This window comes from Condylura cristata, unplaced genomic scaffold, assembly GCF_000260355.1.
Source record: "Condylura cristata isolate star-nosed mole 26May11 unplaced genomic scaffold, ConCri1.0 scaffold00016, whole genome shotgun sequence".
Taxonomy (NCBI): Eukaryota; Metazoa; Chordata; class Mammalia; order Eulipotyphla; family Talpidae; genus Condylura; species Condylura cristata.
In genome coordinates, this window is record NW_004567117.1 from 21,774,985 (window position 1) to 21,794,063 (window position 19,079).

The window sequence follows — 19,079 nt, forward strand, 5'->3', positions numbered from 1 at the left end:
CGTCAATCTGCCTGTTCTGCTCCCCACTCTGTCTCTGGTGAAGCCTCTCACCGCCCCTGAGCCTCTGACCTGTACCCCAGTTCTGTATGCACAAATAAATGAATAAATCTTAAAAAAAAAAATACTGATTGTGCACTTTAAAAAACAGTTAAAATAATAATCATTGCTACCAAGAAATTATTATAATATATAAATTAAACAAATTAACATCTTCCAAACTTTAAATTTATAGAATGCTTTTTGTCAAATATATTTCCATTTAAAAAGTGGTTAGAATGATAAAAACAAAAACAACCAAACATCTGATATCAGGCTGACATGGGGAATTTATTTGATAGAAAAGCAACATCTACAGAATGCCACAGACAGTCCTAGTACGTCTAAAGTACTACATAAAAAATGACAACTGACCATAGAGACAATACTGAAGCACTAACAGATACCAGAGTACTTTCTGAATGAAGTGAAATTCTACTCGGTATGGTTTTTAATGTCATTATATCTCTCTAAGCCCTAATATGCTGATGTTTGTAAACTAGATAAAGAGAACCTCCAATCATAGAACTTCTGGTGATACGGAACCTGGCAAAATCCAAGTCTTCTGGCAATACATAAACTTACTCATACTCATCTGCTATATCGCCACACAAATATTTTAAAATTCCAATTTCTTAGTCAAATGATACATTGCTTGAATTCATTAATTACAGACTTATCTATTATACAAAATTAAATGTACAACTAAATTAGTAAAAAGTGCTCACTGTGGTTTTTCAGGGACATACTCTGACAAAAATGTTTATGAGTCATCTCTATACTAATATTGCCTTCTCTTTTATTAAAATCTAATTTTCCCCTATCTTTAACCAGCTTTGAGATTTTTAAATTGCAAAATCTATGCCTTCCCAATTCTTATAGTGTTTTTTCCTTATTCATTAGATTAAATTTAGTATAAGCTTTCTTGATACTTTCCACTTCATGTATACTCTTACTCTTAAGCACCAGCAGCTCTTCAGAGGCCTAAAATCCAGCAAGGAAATTGCTGTATTACATTAGCTCTAAAAAGCATTAAGACTTTTCCTGAAATATACAGAACATATCATGCCAAATCTCTTATTTATACAATAAACTGGTAATATTAGGAAATTGCACATATAGCTTGTTCCCAAAATAGAATAACTTAAATATTAAAACGTACCTCTGTTACCACCATATCTGTACTTATACATATAACAAGGGCAAATTCAATATAAAAAAAAAAATCACAAAATTCACTAACCTTAAATGCTGCATATATCACAGCATAGAAACTGTCATCTCCCTATGATCTACTCAAACTATAGAAAGCAATATTTAAGCACTCTAGCAGTTACACCTTAATTAAAAATTTATACGAAACACAATTCTATGTTCAAATATGGAAATAAGCAACATAATTCCAAAACCTAAAAGTATCCCAGCATTCTGTAAAAAAAAATATCCCCAGCGGCTACATCCATGGTCACTAGCATCATTGTGCAGCATCTCAGGTACCTTGAAGAAAAAAAAATATCTTTAAGTTTCCAAGACCACAGATAATTTTTAGAATTTGCAGTATAGCATGTTAGCTTTAAATATAGCTAGATATGAGTCAATTCCTTAAAACACAACCACATACATACTACTAGCCAATCATGCCACTTAGCATATCCTAGCAGGTTAGTTAATTATGATTGTTCATGGTTTGCCCAGTTAGTCAAAAGTTAAATTGGGCCAAAATTTAAATTTGCTGAATGTAAAATGGAGTGCTATATTGACTGTTCTACTTCAGGTTACTGCTGACATCTGAACTGAATATAACATGAGGCTTGCCTGATCCTTACACTATATAATAATAGTTTTAGTAAAAATATGGACTGGCCCTCCCTGGTGGCGCAGCGGGTTAAAGCGCAGCACTGAGAATCTGAAGCCACTTCCGCATGAGTTCGATTCCCGCCTGCCGCCTGCCCCGGAGGAGACCACATGGCGAGCCAGACCTCTCCTGACCCGCCCGCTGCTCCCCTCAGCGGTGTACTTCGTCGATCTGCCTGTTCTGCTCCCCACTCTGTCTCTGGTGAAGCCTCTCACCGCCCCGAGCCTCTGGCCTGTACCCCAGTTCTGTATGAATAAATAAATCTTCAAAAAAAAAAAAAAATATGGACTGTGGTGACAATAAGATGGGACTCCATTGTCTATTATTAGGAAACCTAAGCATTGTGAAGTACCGCACAGTATGCCAACAATATGTGGCTTGTGTAAGGCCTTACACATCCATAGATAATTAAATATCTCGTCACTGATACTACTCTCAAAAATACATCAGAAGGGGGAGATATTTTTGTGTATCCTAATACATACTAGGCAAGATAAAGATGTACTTATAACAGTAACAAACACTAAAGGATGTGTATTTTTACACGCTATCTTCTTAAATACAAAATTACTTGTCATCACATTTAAGCTAGAGACTTTTTAAAAAGATTAGGCTGTACCAAGTATTTTTCACTCGCAGTTAGCCAATAATGTAATTTGATTTCTTAAAGAAAAACTTACCATATCAACCAGAGCAACATACATGAACAAGCCAGCAGTAAGTGCAAAAATCCACATAGAAACATTTTCAGCATAATGACCAATGAAGATTCCTGTTGCCATTCCAAGATATGCCAACATGGCTGACAAAGCATTATAAAGAACAGCCTGTTTAACAGTCATGCCAGCTTTTAGTAAAACAGCAAAGTCACCTTTAATAGAAAAATAAAAAAGGAGGTGAGGTAATTGAAAAATTATTTTAATACACATCTTGAGAGATTTCCCAGAAAGTTTTCAATTTTTTCAAGGGAGAAAAAGTAAAATTACCAATTGCTTCAGGGCAAATGGTGAAAAAAAAAAATCACCCTACAACTCTATAAATGAAGATACCACTTATACAAAGTTTTTTCAAGTTTCCACTTGTTCAATGAATGATAAATATCATTAACCTACTGCTGTTCTCTTGTACTGTCTTCAAGGAGCTTGTATATAGCCACAAAGAAAGAAGATATTTGAGAACACATATGAAATGTGAGGGAAGTAATAAAGGCAATACAAAATTAATAGTCAAAGAGTTTAGGAGAAAAATCTAGACTAAGCTGGAAAAGCTAAAGGAGACTTTAAGGAACATGAAAGCTCTAGAACATGGAACACAAAACAGATGTTGAGGATTTAAGATGGAGGCAGTGGGAAGGAAGCCTTCTGAAAAGCAGAGCACAAGTCACCAAGGAACAAAAGTGAAAATGACAGCATTTATAAAATGTCTATAAAAGAAAAAGACATAAACAAGGATCCCAACAACACCTGGAAAGTTTAAAGTTCTGGTGACAGAGAAAAACAATACTCAAAACACGATTTATTAATTTCCTTTTTCTTTTGCTCCAGTGAGATTCTCTTTGCCTCCAAGTCGTTATTAGAAGATGATTCCTTTGAGTTCGTGGCCTTATTCATGTTGTGTGTGTGAAGATAAGGATTACTGATGACATCAGTATACAGGCCCAGGAAGATATATGGTAGTGGGTGATCGGGCCCAGGCACCTTTGGCAAACCCACACAGGTTAACTGTGGATTAGTGCCAGAATTCTAACTGGAACAAACTTGTGCACAGTAAGAAAACTAGTACAAGCTAGGTTAGCAAGATCAAGGTGTGAAAGTTATGAGGAAGCTTGCTGGCACTCATTAATAAAGGCCAGTGACACTAGGACACGTCACCCTCTTGGAAATAATATTTATATAGTTCTCTTACCTAATTCATGAGGTAACTCGTGACAAAACACAGCAACAGAAGTACTTAAACCACTTGATAAACCTTCAGTGAAAGCAGCACCTGTGCAGAATCATTCATAAAAAGTTTGGCTACATTATTTTGTGGGGATGCCTGTCTAAATCTTACCAGCATATAAAATGAAGTAAAAGAAATTATATTCTTGTGAATACAGAGTACATTCTCCACTCCACTCTACTCCATACCTTCTTTATAAGCAATCTTATATTATATTCAATTAGATTCAAATTTCCCAAATGAACACATAAGCTTTGAAAAGGGAAGTTTATACTATGCCTCAGAAAGATCAGGTGATCTACCTAAGACACTAAGAAGTTGTTGCTACACACAAAGCACTTATTTACTTATTTAAACATATAACCTTTTCCTAAAAGGTTTAGGAAAAAACTTAGCACTCAAGTTAATACACTGACTTCAGAGAAATTCACTATACAATTAGATTTGTTTACATTCATTCTTTTGCCATCTCATAAGGAGAGTCTAAGACAAACAGTCCCCTGTGTCTTAAAAGCCAACACATTATAGAGTTAATCACTCAGAAACTATGAACATTTGCCCATTTCCCTTGTCCCTGCTGTGCCCAGCACATAAAGGAGGGAGAAAACTCCTGGGCTTGTCTCAACTAGTCTACAAACAGCATTGCCTTCTTAGGTAAGTGGCTTTCTCTTGACAGGCCTGTATTGCCTCATTTGTAATTATTTCCATAGTTCCTTACAGCACTCTTATTAAAATCTGTAAGTATTTTATTGCCTCTTACTCGTGGCACTAAAATTTAATCCCAAAAACACTATAATTTTTCTTTGGCTATAGACTGATAGCTGAACCTACAGTACTAAAGATCTACTGCACAAAGGAAGATGACATAAAAAGTCCTTTTATCTTAATAAATATGGTTTACAGTGTTGGTTAGGGAACTTAATTGCACATGGGAGGGAAAAAAGCCTTGCACACATTCCATACTTGTTAAAGCCTTATCTTCAAGATCTTGCAAAAGACCACTTTTGATAGTTAACAATTTAGGTAATGGGTTAGGTACAGTCCCTAGCAGCATTTTATCTTATGTCGCATTTATCAGTACTTAATTATCAAAATAGCTAAAAAAAATAAATAAAAAATAAATTTTGATAATCTTAGAATAGCCTTTTCTAAACAAACCTATTTGTTAAGATTGGACTGGAAATTTAATGTGACATTTTCAAAGCCAACAAGCAAGAAGCAAATGTGTGGATGTTTACCAATTGCTAGGCCATCACTGAAATTGTGCAGGCCATCGCCCATTATCACCATCCAGGCCAAGGTAGCAATGCCAGCATCTTTCAGCTCCTCCCGAGAGTAGCGCTGACTGTGACTGTGGGGGTGGTGGTTTTGGTGATGGTGGTGATGGAGAATATGATGGTAGTCATGGTGGTGGTGAATGAGATCGTCTGACTGGCCAAGTGTATCATGGAAATGTGAATGGCATTTATTCTTGCATCCTCTGGATACATATTCATTGTAGACTTCTTGAGGATGAGTGTGAGCTATCATAACCTCTTCTTCTTCCAAGACTGCTGGCTGCTGAGAATCAAAGTGGGAGTGCTCTTGCGGCTCTGATCGCAAATAGCCTTCTTGTCCTAGGTATAAACAAAAGGACAGTAAGGAAAAAGGTCAGGTATCTTGATGATGTGCTTGGACACATTTCAAACGTTCTCATCAACAAAATCAACAAGAGATCTTAAAGCATGGTAATTTTCTCACACTTACCTGCAGAATTTAAACAATACTTCACTGTTGTTGAAAAATATAAATGTTATAAATAATTTTAGAAATTAAATGGTCTCACTTTTTTTCTATTTTTTAAAGATTTATTTATTTATGTATACAGAACTGGTGTACAGGCCAGAGGTGCAGGGGCGGTAAGAGGATTCACCAGAGTGGGAAGTAGAACAGGTTGACTGATAAAGTATACTGCTGAGGGGAGCAACAGGTGCGCCAGGGATTGAACTCATTTGGAAGTGGCTTTAACTTTTTAGTGCTGTGCTTTAACCCACTATGCCACCAAGAGGGCCCCTGGCCTCACATATTAAGAATGGTTTTTTTATATACTAAATACTTTTCTATGGTTTGTCGATTTAAATGTTAACTTCCAGGCCTAAAATATATAATAGAGTTAATTAGTAAATAATCTTTGTATGCTTTGGTAATTTCTAAATATAGAATACCAAACTAATGTTATTTGCTGTGTGTGTGATTATTATGCACATACTTTTAGATTTTATCCTTACAGGTTATGGAGTGTTGTCTTTGGGTCCTGCTGAACATGTCAGTATTTAAAACTAAATATTTAAACGATTTTCAGAATTAATATCAATTGCATTAAATTTTCTTCTCATGGTTCCTTACCCTAAATATGAAGGAGTCATGTTAGTTCAGCAAATCAAATCTGATATATATGTCAGAAATGTAGAAAATTCAGACTATTTTCTTCATGTAAAAATTCAAATCTTGGCCCTCCCTGGTGGCGCAGCAGGTTAAATTTTAGCACAGTACTGAGAAGTTAAAGCCACTTCAGCATGAGTTCGATCCCCATCCCAGAGGTGATCCACATGGCACAGCAGACCTCTCCTGACCCAATCGCTACTCCCCTCAGCAGTGTACTTCATCTCTGCCTGTTCTGCTCCACACTTTGTCCCTGGTGAATCCTCTCACTGTCCCTGCACCTTATACCCCAGTTCTCTATGCATAAATAAATAAATCTTTAAAAAAATGTATCTGTGTACAAAGAGAATATTAAATACGTAGCAAAATAATTGGGGATTATAGAACAGTAACAGCATTTTTTGGTACTACTGTTGAATCTTTTCTAGAAGTCTAAATTTACCTCAAAATAAAAAAATTATTGGCCCTCCCTGGTGGCGCAGCAGGTTAAAGCACAGCACTGAGAAGCGAAAGCCACTTCCGCATGAATTCGATTCCTGCCTGCCCCGGAGGTGACCACATGGCGTGGCAGACCTCTCCTGACCCGCCCGCTGCTCCCCTCAGCAGTGTACTTCCTCCATCTGTCTTTTGCTCCCCACTCTGTCTCTGGTGAAGCCTCTTGCCGCCCCTGAGCCTCTGGCCTGTACCCCAGTTCTGCATGCACAAATAAATAAATCTTTAAAAAAATAAATAAATAAAATTATAGAAAAGAGAAATTATAGAAAAACTATTTTCTAGAAAGAAGTATAGAAAAACTAAAAGAAAAATTATAGAAAATACATACAATAATCAACTTATTGGCAATTAAAAAAACATATGAAATATGTTAGAAAAAAGGGGTATATCTCTACCAAACAGTCCAAGTTGCTTGCAAATCAGAGAGGAATAAACTTTCTCCAGACCTCAAATTCACTCATAAAGACTTACGATCATCTGCTTCCACTTTCTCCTCATTTGTTGAAAGTTGAGATTCATATTTGGACAACTGCTTCTTTATTTCCACATCATCGTCATTTTCAGGTTTTTTCTGATTCTAACATAGCAAGAGAAAGTAAGACTTTGAAGTTGACTTGCTTATGTATCAGTTGTAGATAACTAAGAAATTTCACAGAGGACAACAGGGACAAGAGTCACCTATGGGCACAGCACTAGCAGCGTGTCTTAGGAACAGTAGCTATTCAGAAAGGTAAAGAGTTAATGCCTCAGAAATAGGAAATTTAGTAAAATCACAACTCATCCTTTCGAATGTTCCCTAAATTATGCTTACTTGGCCTTACACAAGCAGCACAGTATCCCCTGGGAGCTGGTTAGAAATCTCAGGCCACACCCTAGACCTCCTAATGAATCAGAATGTCACTATTAACTAGAGTCTCAGGTGATTCATAGATGTATTAAAAGTGAGCTCTGCTTCAGGTTATCAAGTCAGAACCAGCTAGATATATTCTTTCAAATATTTAGTGATCTACCAACCAGCTGTTTGCTTTTTCTCCTGCCTATTTTAAACAGACCCTATACTTACCATATTTTTTATAGCTTAAAGCTATACAGCTATATGGTGATATAGATAAGTATTTATTGAAACTAAGATACCTTCCGTGTAATAAAACAACACCAATGCTTTCTTTTTAAAAATTAATCCCAATTATTTATCACTACATTTTAACCACCCAAATATTAGTTTAAGATACGGGTCTATCTCTAAGAATAAAGTTCACTACTTGAACAATACGGCCTGTGTATTACCTACTTATGTAGAAGATAATTTTCAAAATGATGAAAACTGTCACACAAAGAACAGATCTCTTATTTGTAGTACCTTTGAATATGACTTAACAATTACTATCCTAACTGATATCCCAAGATTTCATACTTAGGTTTTATGAGTTTTTAAAGGTGAGCACATGGACAAATCTTTATACCCACTTCTGAGTATGATGTTTCAAATAGAAAACGTACTTAGATATTTGTGAAAATAAGGGAGTTATGGTATTTTGAACCATTTTAGTTCTGCTTTATTGTCTTGTTAGGCGATGACTCTCCAAATGTAGCTTTTAACCAATTGTTTTGTCCAATATATACTGGGACTTACAATGTTGCTTATGTTAAGTGTTAGCAACAAAACCTAAAACAAATAGTTCTCTTTTCTTATGGAATTTATTATCTACTAGGAGGGAGAATTCACATAGGAGGCAATCACACAGATGATTATAAAATTCTTTGATACATTTGACAAAGGATAAATACAGAGTGCTACTAAAGCATGTAACAATAGAACTACCTAATTTTAGGATAGTTTTCCTTGAGAAAGTTAACATTTATATCAAGACAGGAATTTGGTGAGCAGGAGTTTACCAGGGAAGGGTGGAGGAAGGAGTACTCCAGGCATGGAGAGAAGACAGCATGTGAGGGGAGGGCCCTAAGGCAGGGTGGTGCCAGCTTTGTCCCAAACTCAAACTGGGTGTCTGGAGCCTAGCAGCTCAGAGACAGGACTGTGAGAGATGATGCTGGACAGCTGGAGAGCAGACAATGCAAACTATGTTAAGAATTGTGGACTTGACGGCAATGAGAAGTCACTGAAGGATTTTATGCAGTGGTATGCAATCTCATTATTTAGGTAAGTTACTCTGCACTGCTCTGTTCTAGAATGGAAGAAAACACAATCACGTGAGCAGCCTTGTAAGGAGGTGACTGCTGTTTTCCCAAGTGTGAGATAAATGTTTTAGACTAGAATGATAGCAAAGAAAATGGAGAGCAATGCGAAGACTCCAAATATATTTAATAAGACTGGGTTAAATATGAAACTGGAGATGTCATGTTGATCCTCAGCTTTCCAACACCAGCAACTTACTGGAAAAAGAAGTTTGAAATTGACCTGATCTAAATCTATGTGTAACTATACATATCAAATATGAGATGTTACCTTAATTTGAAAATAGAGATATCAGTCTGAAATATATGGCAGATGACCTAAAAACCTGATATATACAATCTTTTAGGGCTGCAAGATACATCTTAAGGCAAGTTCTGGGTAAAATGTCCTGATAAGAAGAGCCTGAAGAGCTCCCAACACTCACCATGTAGGGAACAGTATTTTCTTTCTGAAATAATCAAATAAGATTGAAAATTGTTAAGCAACACCAAGATCTGGATGCCCTTGACAAAAGATAAACTCAATACAGTCTAAAAAGGAAGAGTACACGGAATGTTTATAAATGTCCTGTGGAAAATCTTTGTCCAGCAATTATGCCTACTTGCTGCTTTATGTTTTGTACACATCCAACATGTTTATCAATAAACGATTGTGACAGATCCCTACTGTAGACACTGGAGTCATAGCAATAAAGAAGACAGAGAGGTGCTGGCTCTTTACACTTTACTAAAAACCATCTTAAAACAGAATTCTTTGATACATAAGTATGGAACAATATATGTAATATATCACAGTATTACTGTTGCATTGAAAGCACTGGTCATGCATGGCAAGACTGACATTACAACTCACAAACGAGTTACAATCTAGAGTTGGGAAAAAACTGCTCTGTATTAGATAAGAGATCTTACCTCTTAACTTCCCAGGTTAAAAACCAACAAAAGCTATTTTTAGGTAAAATTTGAAAACTAAATTGAAATTAGAATGCTAAATAATTCATGGCATCTAAAACAGAAATATAGTTAAAAAGGAAAAACACACACACAAGACAAACCTCTACTCCTCCCTCAAAACTGATTTTTCAAAGGTAAGAATAACTGCAGAGAAAATAAAAGTAGGTATCTCTTCACACCAATCTAAGTCAAACAATTGGGACAACGGGAACATGTGCTATACTGACTTGGGATGACTTCTCGCATGACGAATGAATAAGTTGTGCTGTACTTCTTCCCTCGAAATTTAGGTCTAGTAAAGAGAAGTTTCAAAATTTGCAATTCGATATTTTAGTGAATGTACAATCTATAAGGGCTGCTTGAAGAGGATAATTTCTTGTTCATATGTGTACTTGTTCCCCATAGTGACCTTTAATGCTCATCAGCAAGCATTAACTATGTAAGTTTTCAGACCTCTTCATGCTAGTTATATTTGCACAATTTAATTACATATTGCTCAAACTATGAGAAGCTGATGGGAAAAGTCATTTCTCCCATCCAAGTACCAACTAGGCCTGACCCTGCTTAGCTTCCTAGATCAGATGAGATCGGGCGTGTTCAGCGTAGTATGGCCATAGTCTGGAAAAGTCATTTCTATGAAAATTTAATATGAAGGTTTTTCAAAGCTTCAAAAGACAAGCTGCTAAAAAGGTATCAAATTACCTACATTATATTTTGAAAAACTTCAAAATCTAGATTTCACACACAAAATAGCTTTATAAGCATGTAACCTCTTGCTCAATTTCAGAGAAACCAAAATTAGAAATTGTAGAAGCAGCAACAGTATAGAACTCCAAAGAAAATCTTGCTCAATATTAAATGACCAGAATAAGTGTACAAATGTTTTAAATTAAATTCAATTGCCCAATATATATTCATGTCAGTTTTAGGATTTCTCAGTGTGAAAATCTTTTGACTGACTCGCCCAGTCACATAAAATAAGAAGCAGATTACCAAGAATTATCAAGATGTGACTTAAAAGATAATTTTAAGCAGAAATAAAGAACCTACTGTTAGGTTTCAAATTATTTTCTGGTGGCAATTTATAAAGGGCAAGTCTGCAAAAGTCACATACTAGTTAAAACAAAACAATATTCAGCTACTAGGTGAATAATTTAACCATATTTGCTAATCATAACTACCAACAGACATAAAATCATTTGAGGCATAACTGACATATAAAAAGTTGGATATGCTTAATATATACAACTCAATGAGTTTGGTATGAAACTTTCACCACCATTAAAGTGTAATAATCACAATGCTTCTGATCTTCAAGGCTGTGTTGTACCTTGTTTAGTCATTAATACAGATGTCTATTCTTGCCTTTCTTACCCTTTCATGAGTTGGAAAAGACTACTGAAGACAGAAAAACTCTAGGATTATTAAAACACAGAATTGCTCTTTATGATAGTAATTGCCTCCAGGAGTAAAAAGTTTCCCCTGGGTACTGAATCTCCTCTAGAGTGGACTTAATATATCCTTGAGCAGGCTCTGCTAACAGTCTAGCTAATGTACTACTTTAAATAAATCCTTGATGACTAGTCATTGGTATATTCTTTCTTACCTTTTTCTTCTTATCTTTAAACTGCTTGATCAATGTAAGTAGATGTTCAACGAGAAACATGAAATACAAGCCTCCTAGAGCTGTAAGACCCTTCCATGTAGAATCAAAATAGGTACTTTCTTCTATGTTTTGAGAAGACAGATGACTGAAAAGTGGTCCTCTCTTCATTTCTATTGCTGGTTCTTCATGGCTATGACTATGGTGGTGACTTGCATGAGACTAAGGTAAAACAAGTTTATAAATTCATTAGTTTCACATGCCAGAAAAAATTTGAAATTATTCTGACTCAGGCAATTAATGGAATATTTCAGATAGTTCAGAGCTGAGGGAAAGCTTAGCACAATAAAATGACTAACAGCTAACTGTCTAGAGCTTAATGTGTTAAGGAACTTATCAGAGCGAATTTGTTTAGTGCAAAGACAGATACGTTCCTCAATGAACCTCATATTTTATAAGTAGTGGGTATTTTCATAAGTTACCATGGCTATAAATAATTTCAGAACAGCCAGACTCAATAGGCTTATAGTCTACTGCCTATATGCCCAACTGAAAAGCCCACACCACTGCTGTCAGCATAGTCACAAGCCCCATTTTGTAATGGGCACAGGTGAGGACCTGAGATCTCAGTGCATTGCCCCAGCAGCTTACACTTGAGAACAGGAGAACTGCTACTGCATGTTAGTGAACACTAATATAGGTGAGGCAGGGGTACATGGGGGCTGGATGTGTGTTGCAGAGCACACTCCATGCAGACATCGCTTTGTGCAGCAAGTGTTCCTTAACATCTGCTATCTGGTGACCCCATAGTCAATCAGAGCAAAGGAGTTTAACTACAGGATGGAACATGATGTTCCATCCTATAGGAAGGGAGTGATTTCTTTTTTCCACTGACATATAAACTTCTGTTTGAGCACCGTCCCTAAATATTTATTCGGAATAAACAAACTTCACCAAACTTATTTACTGAACACCATTAAAAAGAAAGGCAACACAGGGCCCTCCCTGGTGGTGCAGCGGGTTAAAGCACAGCACTAAGAAGCTTAAGCCTCTTCCGCATAATTTCGATTCCCACCGGCCCAGGAGGAGATCCATATGGCGTGGCAGACCTCTCCTGACCCGCCCGCTGCTCCCCTCAGCAGTGTACTTCATCAATCTGCCTGTCCTGCTCTCCACTCTGTCTTTGGTGAAGCCTCTCACCCTCCGCATCTCTGACCTGTACCCCAGCTCTGTATGAATAAATAAATCTTTAAAAAAAAAAAAAAAGGCAACATAAATAAGCAAAGAAACATATGTTAAGACCTAGCACAGGCCCTTCCTAGTGGCACAAAAGGTTAGGGTGCAGCACTGCAAGATAGCTGCAGTTTCTTCAGTGTGTGTTCGATCCCCGGACAACCCTCCAAACACGATACCCTGGGGGTGATCCACATGGCAGGGCAGACCTCTCCTGTCTTGCCCGCTGCTCCCCTCAGCAGTATATTTTGTTGATCTGCCTGCTCTGCTCCCACTCTGTGGTGAATCCTCTCACTGCACCTGTACCTCTGGCCTATACCCCAATTCTGTATGCATACATAAATAAATCCCCTCTCCCCTACCCAAAAAAAAAAAGTTTTCAGGCCCTCCCTGGTGGTGCTACAGGTTAAAAGCACAGTACTATGAAGCTAGCCGCAGTTGTTTCTGTGATCCCCTGTCAGGGAGGTGACCTACTCCTCCCACACCGCTGCTCCCCTCAGCAGTGTACTTCATCAATCTGTCTTTTGCTCCCCACTCTGTCTCTGGTGAATTCTCTGGCCTGTACCTCAGTTCTGTGTGCATACATAAATATATCTTTAAAAAAAAAAACAACAAATACCATAGCTTTCACTTACCAAATATAGCTTAAAATTAACTACTCTGTAGCAAATTCTTAGGTTTTCATACTTATCAATACAAATAATCTAACATACACTTCAAAGAAAGTTTTTTTTTTTCCAAAAAATGTATTTTAAATACCGAATAAAAAACATTCTAGCAGGACAAATTACTGCACTTACATGTGGAAGAAGGTGTAAAAAGGCATCACCACTCAATGTTCCAACAGCCAATGCCACAAGGAAACTTAGGAGAAATTTGAAAAATACTCGATTCATAAGAGGCACTAAGATAACGCCCAGCAAAGACAGGAAACTGATGATGGAAATAGCTATAAAGCCACCAACCCAGGCTGTCAAAGAAAACACAGTGAAAGAAAAACCATTCAATTGATAAATTTTAGAAGAGAGACTCTGAAGTAGCATGAAGTAATTTATAAAAGCAGAGAAGCTAAAGAAATACAAGTGGAAGGTAGTAACAGATAATTAATTTATTCACTATAGTTTTTGAGCAGTGTGATTCTATACTATGCCAGCGCTTATTTTAATTTCACTTATTAATAACATACCAGAATGAGGCTCTTAAACAGCAGAGATAACCCTAACCTCACTCCCAAACAGTGAGCAACATGCACAAAGGCCAAATTTTGAATGATCCTAACAACTACTGTAGGATGATCTCAGAGGAGTTATAATGTACATTTTACAAATTTAACTTATTTATTTTTTAAGAGTAATGAAACAAACACTTTTACTTTTTTCACATTCAAGATAAAGAAAAATAAAACTGACATAGTTGGAATTGTGCTAAAAAACAAATAGGTTGATATACATAGATATAGGAAACGTACAACACAAATGTATCTATTGGAAATTATTTTTGCATAAAAAAGGAAATTCTACCTATTTGTAAAGAATAGGTCTTTGGTGTGATTTCAGCTTTCTTTTCACTCGTGGTGTGAATCAGACACGACCTAGCATCAATTTGATTGATGATGGCTGGGCAGAGATAGTTGAACTCTATTGCATTCAGTGGGACCTGGATGCCCATGCCATGAGATGTAAGCAGCTTTGAGGCATTGAAACACTGAAGAAAAACAAAGCAGTGAAAAATCACAAGGCGTTCCCATTACAGACTCCAAAAAGGCTGTGCAATAACACAACACCCTTTCCTTACTGAAGCTACTTAATTAAGTTAAAGCAAATTAAAATCAACTTTTGTTAAAGTACTTTGGAACTTGCCTTAAGCTACCTGGCTATATAACACAAAACTTGGTTTCCCACCACCTCTTCTACTTATTCTTGGGAGAAGCAGTTACATCATCAGTCACAGAGAGGAAAGTCTTAAGTGGAATAAGCTTGAGGGTAAATGGATATTCACAAGCCTGTTAACTCCTAGTATAAACCTATTAAGGAAATGAGTTTTAATTTCAAGATGGGGTTCATTAATGATTGAGAAATGTTGTTTTAGTACTAACGCTACTCTACCTGGCCTAAACAAGTCCAAGACATGTTATTCTTTCTGTAACGATCATACTTGCAAAACTTAGCTCAGTTCTGCCTACATAGCTAGCTCTGAAAGAGAGAATATGAAATTACGTAGACTACTCTTACAGAGAGCAAAGCTGATTAACAAACTTGTACTGGCAGGTAGGTAGTTGCTCCAACAACTAGAGGCAGGCCTAGTTGAAGAGAATCTCCTCTAGCTAATCGAAGCTCCTCTTTTTCTCACCAAATTTCTCATCTTTTGTAGGTATTTTAAACTCTCATAATTCCTGGCCAACACCCCTTGGAACAAACTTTTATCACTGGTGTTGCTATGGGGATCACCATCAGTAGGATTATTCCAGAGTTAGTATAATCCCATGATGGTTTGAAGAAGATATTTAAGTTTTGATTAATAACATAAACCGAATAATCCCCCATTCTTGACATCTGTAGTCTGGAAGTTTAATCTAGAAGAAAAAAAAGCATGAACTCAGATTATGGAATAGTTCTAAGTCATACTGATACATAAGCAATATAGGCTGAAGTAACCACCACGTTACTTCTGGTAGTTAAATAGAACTATAGTGAAGTATAAATATTATGCTAAATTATTAACTAATAATATTATGAACAGATTTTACATGGTATGCCTATTCTTCACAATCATAATAGCTTAAAGATATTTGACAAATATCTTCATATTGAGTTCTGACTCCAAACTGAAAGTATGTAGTTCTTTCTAGTAAATGCAGATCCTTAAACCGCACCCCCCCCCCAAAAAAAAAAACCTATACAAACTCAGAACCTCACTGCCATTTCATTGTCCAGGAAGTTGTTTGTCATAGCTGCTCTGATTTCAATCACCCTACAAGGTATTGAGATTCCTTAGCCAAGAAGATACACTATGTGCATTTTTTAGTCCTTTCAACTGTAATTTCTCTAAAACATGGATTCTAATTCCTGCTTTTTCAATTTCCATTTTCTCTTTTTGTAAATAACATTCACCATTTAAGATTTTCTCCAAAAAATAGGGTACTCCCTGGTGGCATAACAAGTTAAAGCACAAAACTATGAAGCTATCTCCAGCCATTGCAGCAAGAATTCAATCCCTGGCCTGGGAGGTGACCCACATGGTGTGGCTTCTCCTGTCAGCAGTGTATTTCAGTCCACGTGCCTTTTCTGCTCACCACTAAGATCCTGATGAAGCCTGTCACTTTCCATACCTCTGGCCTGTACCCATTCTTATATACATAAATGAATCATTAAAAAAAAAAAAGATTTTTTTCTGAAAATAATCTAAACATCTGTTTTCTAGATTTATTTTCTGTATTAGGAAATCATTTTCGTGGGCAGCACAATTCTTATCAAAGAACTAAGTTTTTTTAATCAGGCATATTTAGAACATGTTAGAACATTGAGCCAAATGCCTCGCTGAGTAGATATTCCATTTTCAATAATGTCATCATTTTATTTTTACTTTAAATTCCTTATACTTATATAGAAGGCAATGAGAGGACAGATAAGCTGGTATCCTGGTTAAACTAATGAACAGCACTCATCTTACCTCCTGAGTATTTTCATTTGTGTTTCTGGAATACAGAAAGCCTTTTGGGGGTTCATTTACAGATTCGTTTGTTTTCCTACTAGCCAGTCGAATCACTCGGTTCTTTCCTGTGATACTGGGTGGAGTAGAACTGCTCACATCTTTGGGAAGTTTTCCAGGTTTTGGAGTTTCAATTGCCTCTAGAAAGTGAGTTCCTTCTGAGACAGCATTATATACAGTTGAGGTCACTTCACTAGCACCAACGCCATCCTTGATTAAAACATTCCTTCTACCATTGGCATGTTCTGATCGGTGAGATCCTTTCCCCTGGCTGTTTCTGGCATCTTTACTAGAACTATCAGAGTCATGATCTGGGCAAAGACCTTTCCGATTATTTTTACTAGAAGTAGCATGACTATGGTGAGAGTGATGCTCATGGTCAGAGTGATGCTCATGCTCATGGTGTATATGGATTCTTTTAATTCTATCTAGGCCTATATTCTGGAGTAATTTTCTGAACCCTTCAACTGACAAGGAATTGTTTTCTCCATAACGATGGAAAAGTTGCTGTAGATGATGTTGCTGTGTGGTAAATGCCAAGTCAACATTAACATTGGAGTCCCACGTTGTAATAATTTTCTCAGTGGTCTGAGGGAAAGCAGTTCTGGTTCTAATATTTGTAACTGATAGGGCAAAGGTCAGGATCAAGATTATAGACAAATTTCTCGCCATTGCACCTTCCTGGAGAAAATAGAAAAAAGAACTGTCTTCATTTCTGAAACAATCTGAATTAAAAAATCACATGCTGAATACTGATGGCTTATCAAAAAATCAAGGTTTTACAGACCGTCATTTAATGTGATCGATGCAGGGATAACTACTGTGAAAAAATCAGAGAACTGGAGTCTTAGGCTCTACCCCAGTATTGCTAAAATATGTGAAACAACTGGAGAACAGTTTGAGACTGTTGTTAGCACTGTAAAAACAATAGCAATCTGGAGATGAATGTGGTCACTGTCATACAGTCGTATTGGAACTTCTTAGTGTGCTGAGAATGCAAAACAAAACCCCTACTATTTCCATTATCATTTTATAAAACAATCTTTATCAACAAAAGCAGAAATGGGAATTTTAGGATAACTCATATTAATTTTTTTTATTAAATTTCATATAGATCAATTTTGGGCATCGTTGCTCTAATGCCATGTTTTAAAGGTACTCAGTTTTGTCAGTTTCTTATGTATCTGTCAGGACATTTTCTCTGCCTACTCAAATAGTTATGTACCTTAACCACACAGATTATAATTTATTTCCCTCACTTAACAAATCACATTTTTCCATATCTGTACATAGAGATTCACCCATTCTGAATGACACAGTAATAGTTAAGCAAATTATTTTGTCATAAACCGATGAAAACTAGATCACAGACTATCACTCATTTGCACAACAGGAACAAAAGGCCTATTCTCTAAAAAGGGTGTTAGGGATCAAGTTGAGCCCTGAGAAGCAGAATTCAGTTAAGTACAGGAAGGCAAGGTCCAGAAAAGCATAGGTAATGGTATCTCAGGAGCCAGCAGAGGTTGAGTACCATGATGGTGATGAAACTCATCTGTCTCCAGGGAAATGACAAGAGGTCAGTTTTGGTGGGGGCGAAAGAACAAGGGGCCAAGGGCAAGCTAGCTCTATCACTTCCTGCTGTTCTTCCTTGGATCAGAAATGTTGGCATTGCCTATTTCACAGGGTGTCTGAGAACACCACAAAAAAGGAGGTATGTGAAAGTGCTCCATAAATTCTCATGTGTTGCACAACTGCTGCTTATCATACTGGGAACAGTGGTGAATGGAAAAAGACAATCTACCACAGGACTAGATTCCTTTTAAAGAATCTTAGGGACCAGAGTTTTGGGAACTCACGTCAAAAGCAAAAGAATAACCATTAGCAAGTAAAGGCAAAGCGCTGGGTGGATGATCAGCGGGCAGTTCCTCCCAGCTCCAGGCTTTTCTCCAGGGAGGATGCTTAGGGCGTTCTCAGATCTGGGCGTGGCTCTCCTACCCAGCAAGTCCGCGTGTGTTGGAGGAAAAAAAGAAAAGCAATATACAAGGTCCTGGAGGGAGAGGAGTGGGGAAAACAGGAAAGACGGCACAAAACTAACTCTAAGGGCTTTTAATTTTAAAACACGACAGTACCTTCGATTATGAGCTGAATAGTGCAAAACCGTCCCCTCAGCACCTCCTCCGTGGAAATCCAAAGCCCATCTGTGCACCCCAAACCGAGAACTCCGGCCTCCACGGCCCAGGGGGCTCCTCTCTCCGTCGCCCCTTCCCGGACCGGAGGGACTCACCTCCCCGCGGCCTCGCCGTCTCACCGCCCGCCGGCACACTGCTTCAGCTCCCGCGGGCGGTCCAGGGGGCTCGGCAAGGGCCGCCTGTCTCTGGAGAAACCTCTACACCGCACCGAGAAGCGGCGGTCTCAGGGACCCGCTCTCCGTTGGCCCAGGGGTGCCGTAGTGAACCATACGGAACGCGCGCATCGCGCGCCTTCCCCTTCAGCCAGCAGGAGAACAATTACTGATTAGCGCCGAGCGCAACGCGCCGCCGGGAGCCTCCGCCTCCGCCTCCGCCAGCCATGACTGGCGGGCATGCGCAGTGCGGCCCGGAACCCCGTCCGCAGAAGGCGAATCCCGGTGTCCGCCTGTTC

At 37.7% G+C, this 19,079-nt stretch overlaps 1 protein-coding gene across 2 annotated transcripts; it reads right to left on the minus strand.

Annotated features, from left to right (window-relative positions):
* Window positions 1-308: 308 nt before the first annotated feature.
* SLC39A6 (solute carrier family 39 (zinc transporter), member 6) lies at window positions 309-19,021 on the minus strand. 2 transcript variants are annotated; one of them, XM_012725864.1, is made up of 10 exons: window positions 18,724-19,021; window positions 16,401-17,120; window positions 14,252-14,435; window positions 13,532-13,701; window positions 11,502-11,720; window positions 7,220-7,325; window positions 5,071-5,448; window positions 3,797-3,877; window positions 2,572-2,762; window positions 309-1,533 (listed from the first exon to the last, which is right to left on the minus strand). In XM_012725864.1, exons 2-10 carry the CDS (start codon window positions 17,109-17,111, stop codon window positions 1,381-1,383), a joined length of 2,193 nt encoding a protein of 730 aa, XP_012581318.1. In that variant the 5' UTR covers window positions 17,112-17,120; window positions 18,724-19,021; the 3' UTR covers window positions 309-1,380. The 2 variants fall into 2 exon arrangements, with proteins under 2 accessions (XP_012581318.1, XP_004683905.1); XM_004683848.2 differs by having other exon boundaries at window positions 18,569-19,021.
* Window positions 19,022-19,079: the final 58 nt, after the last annotated feature.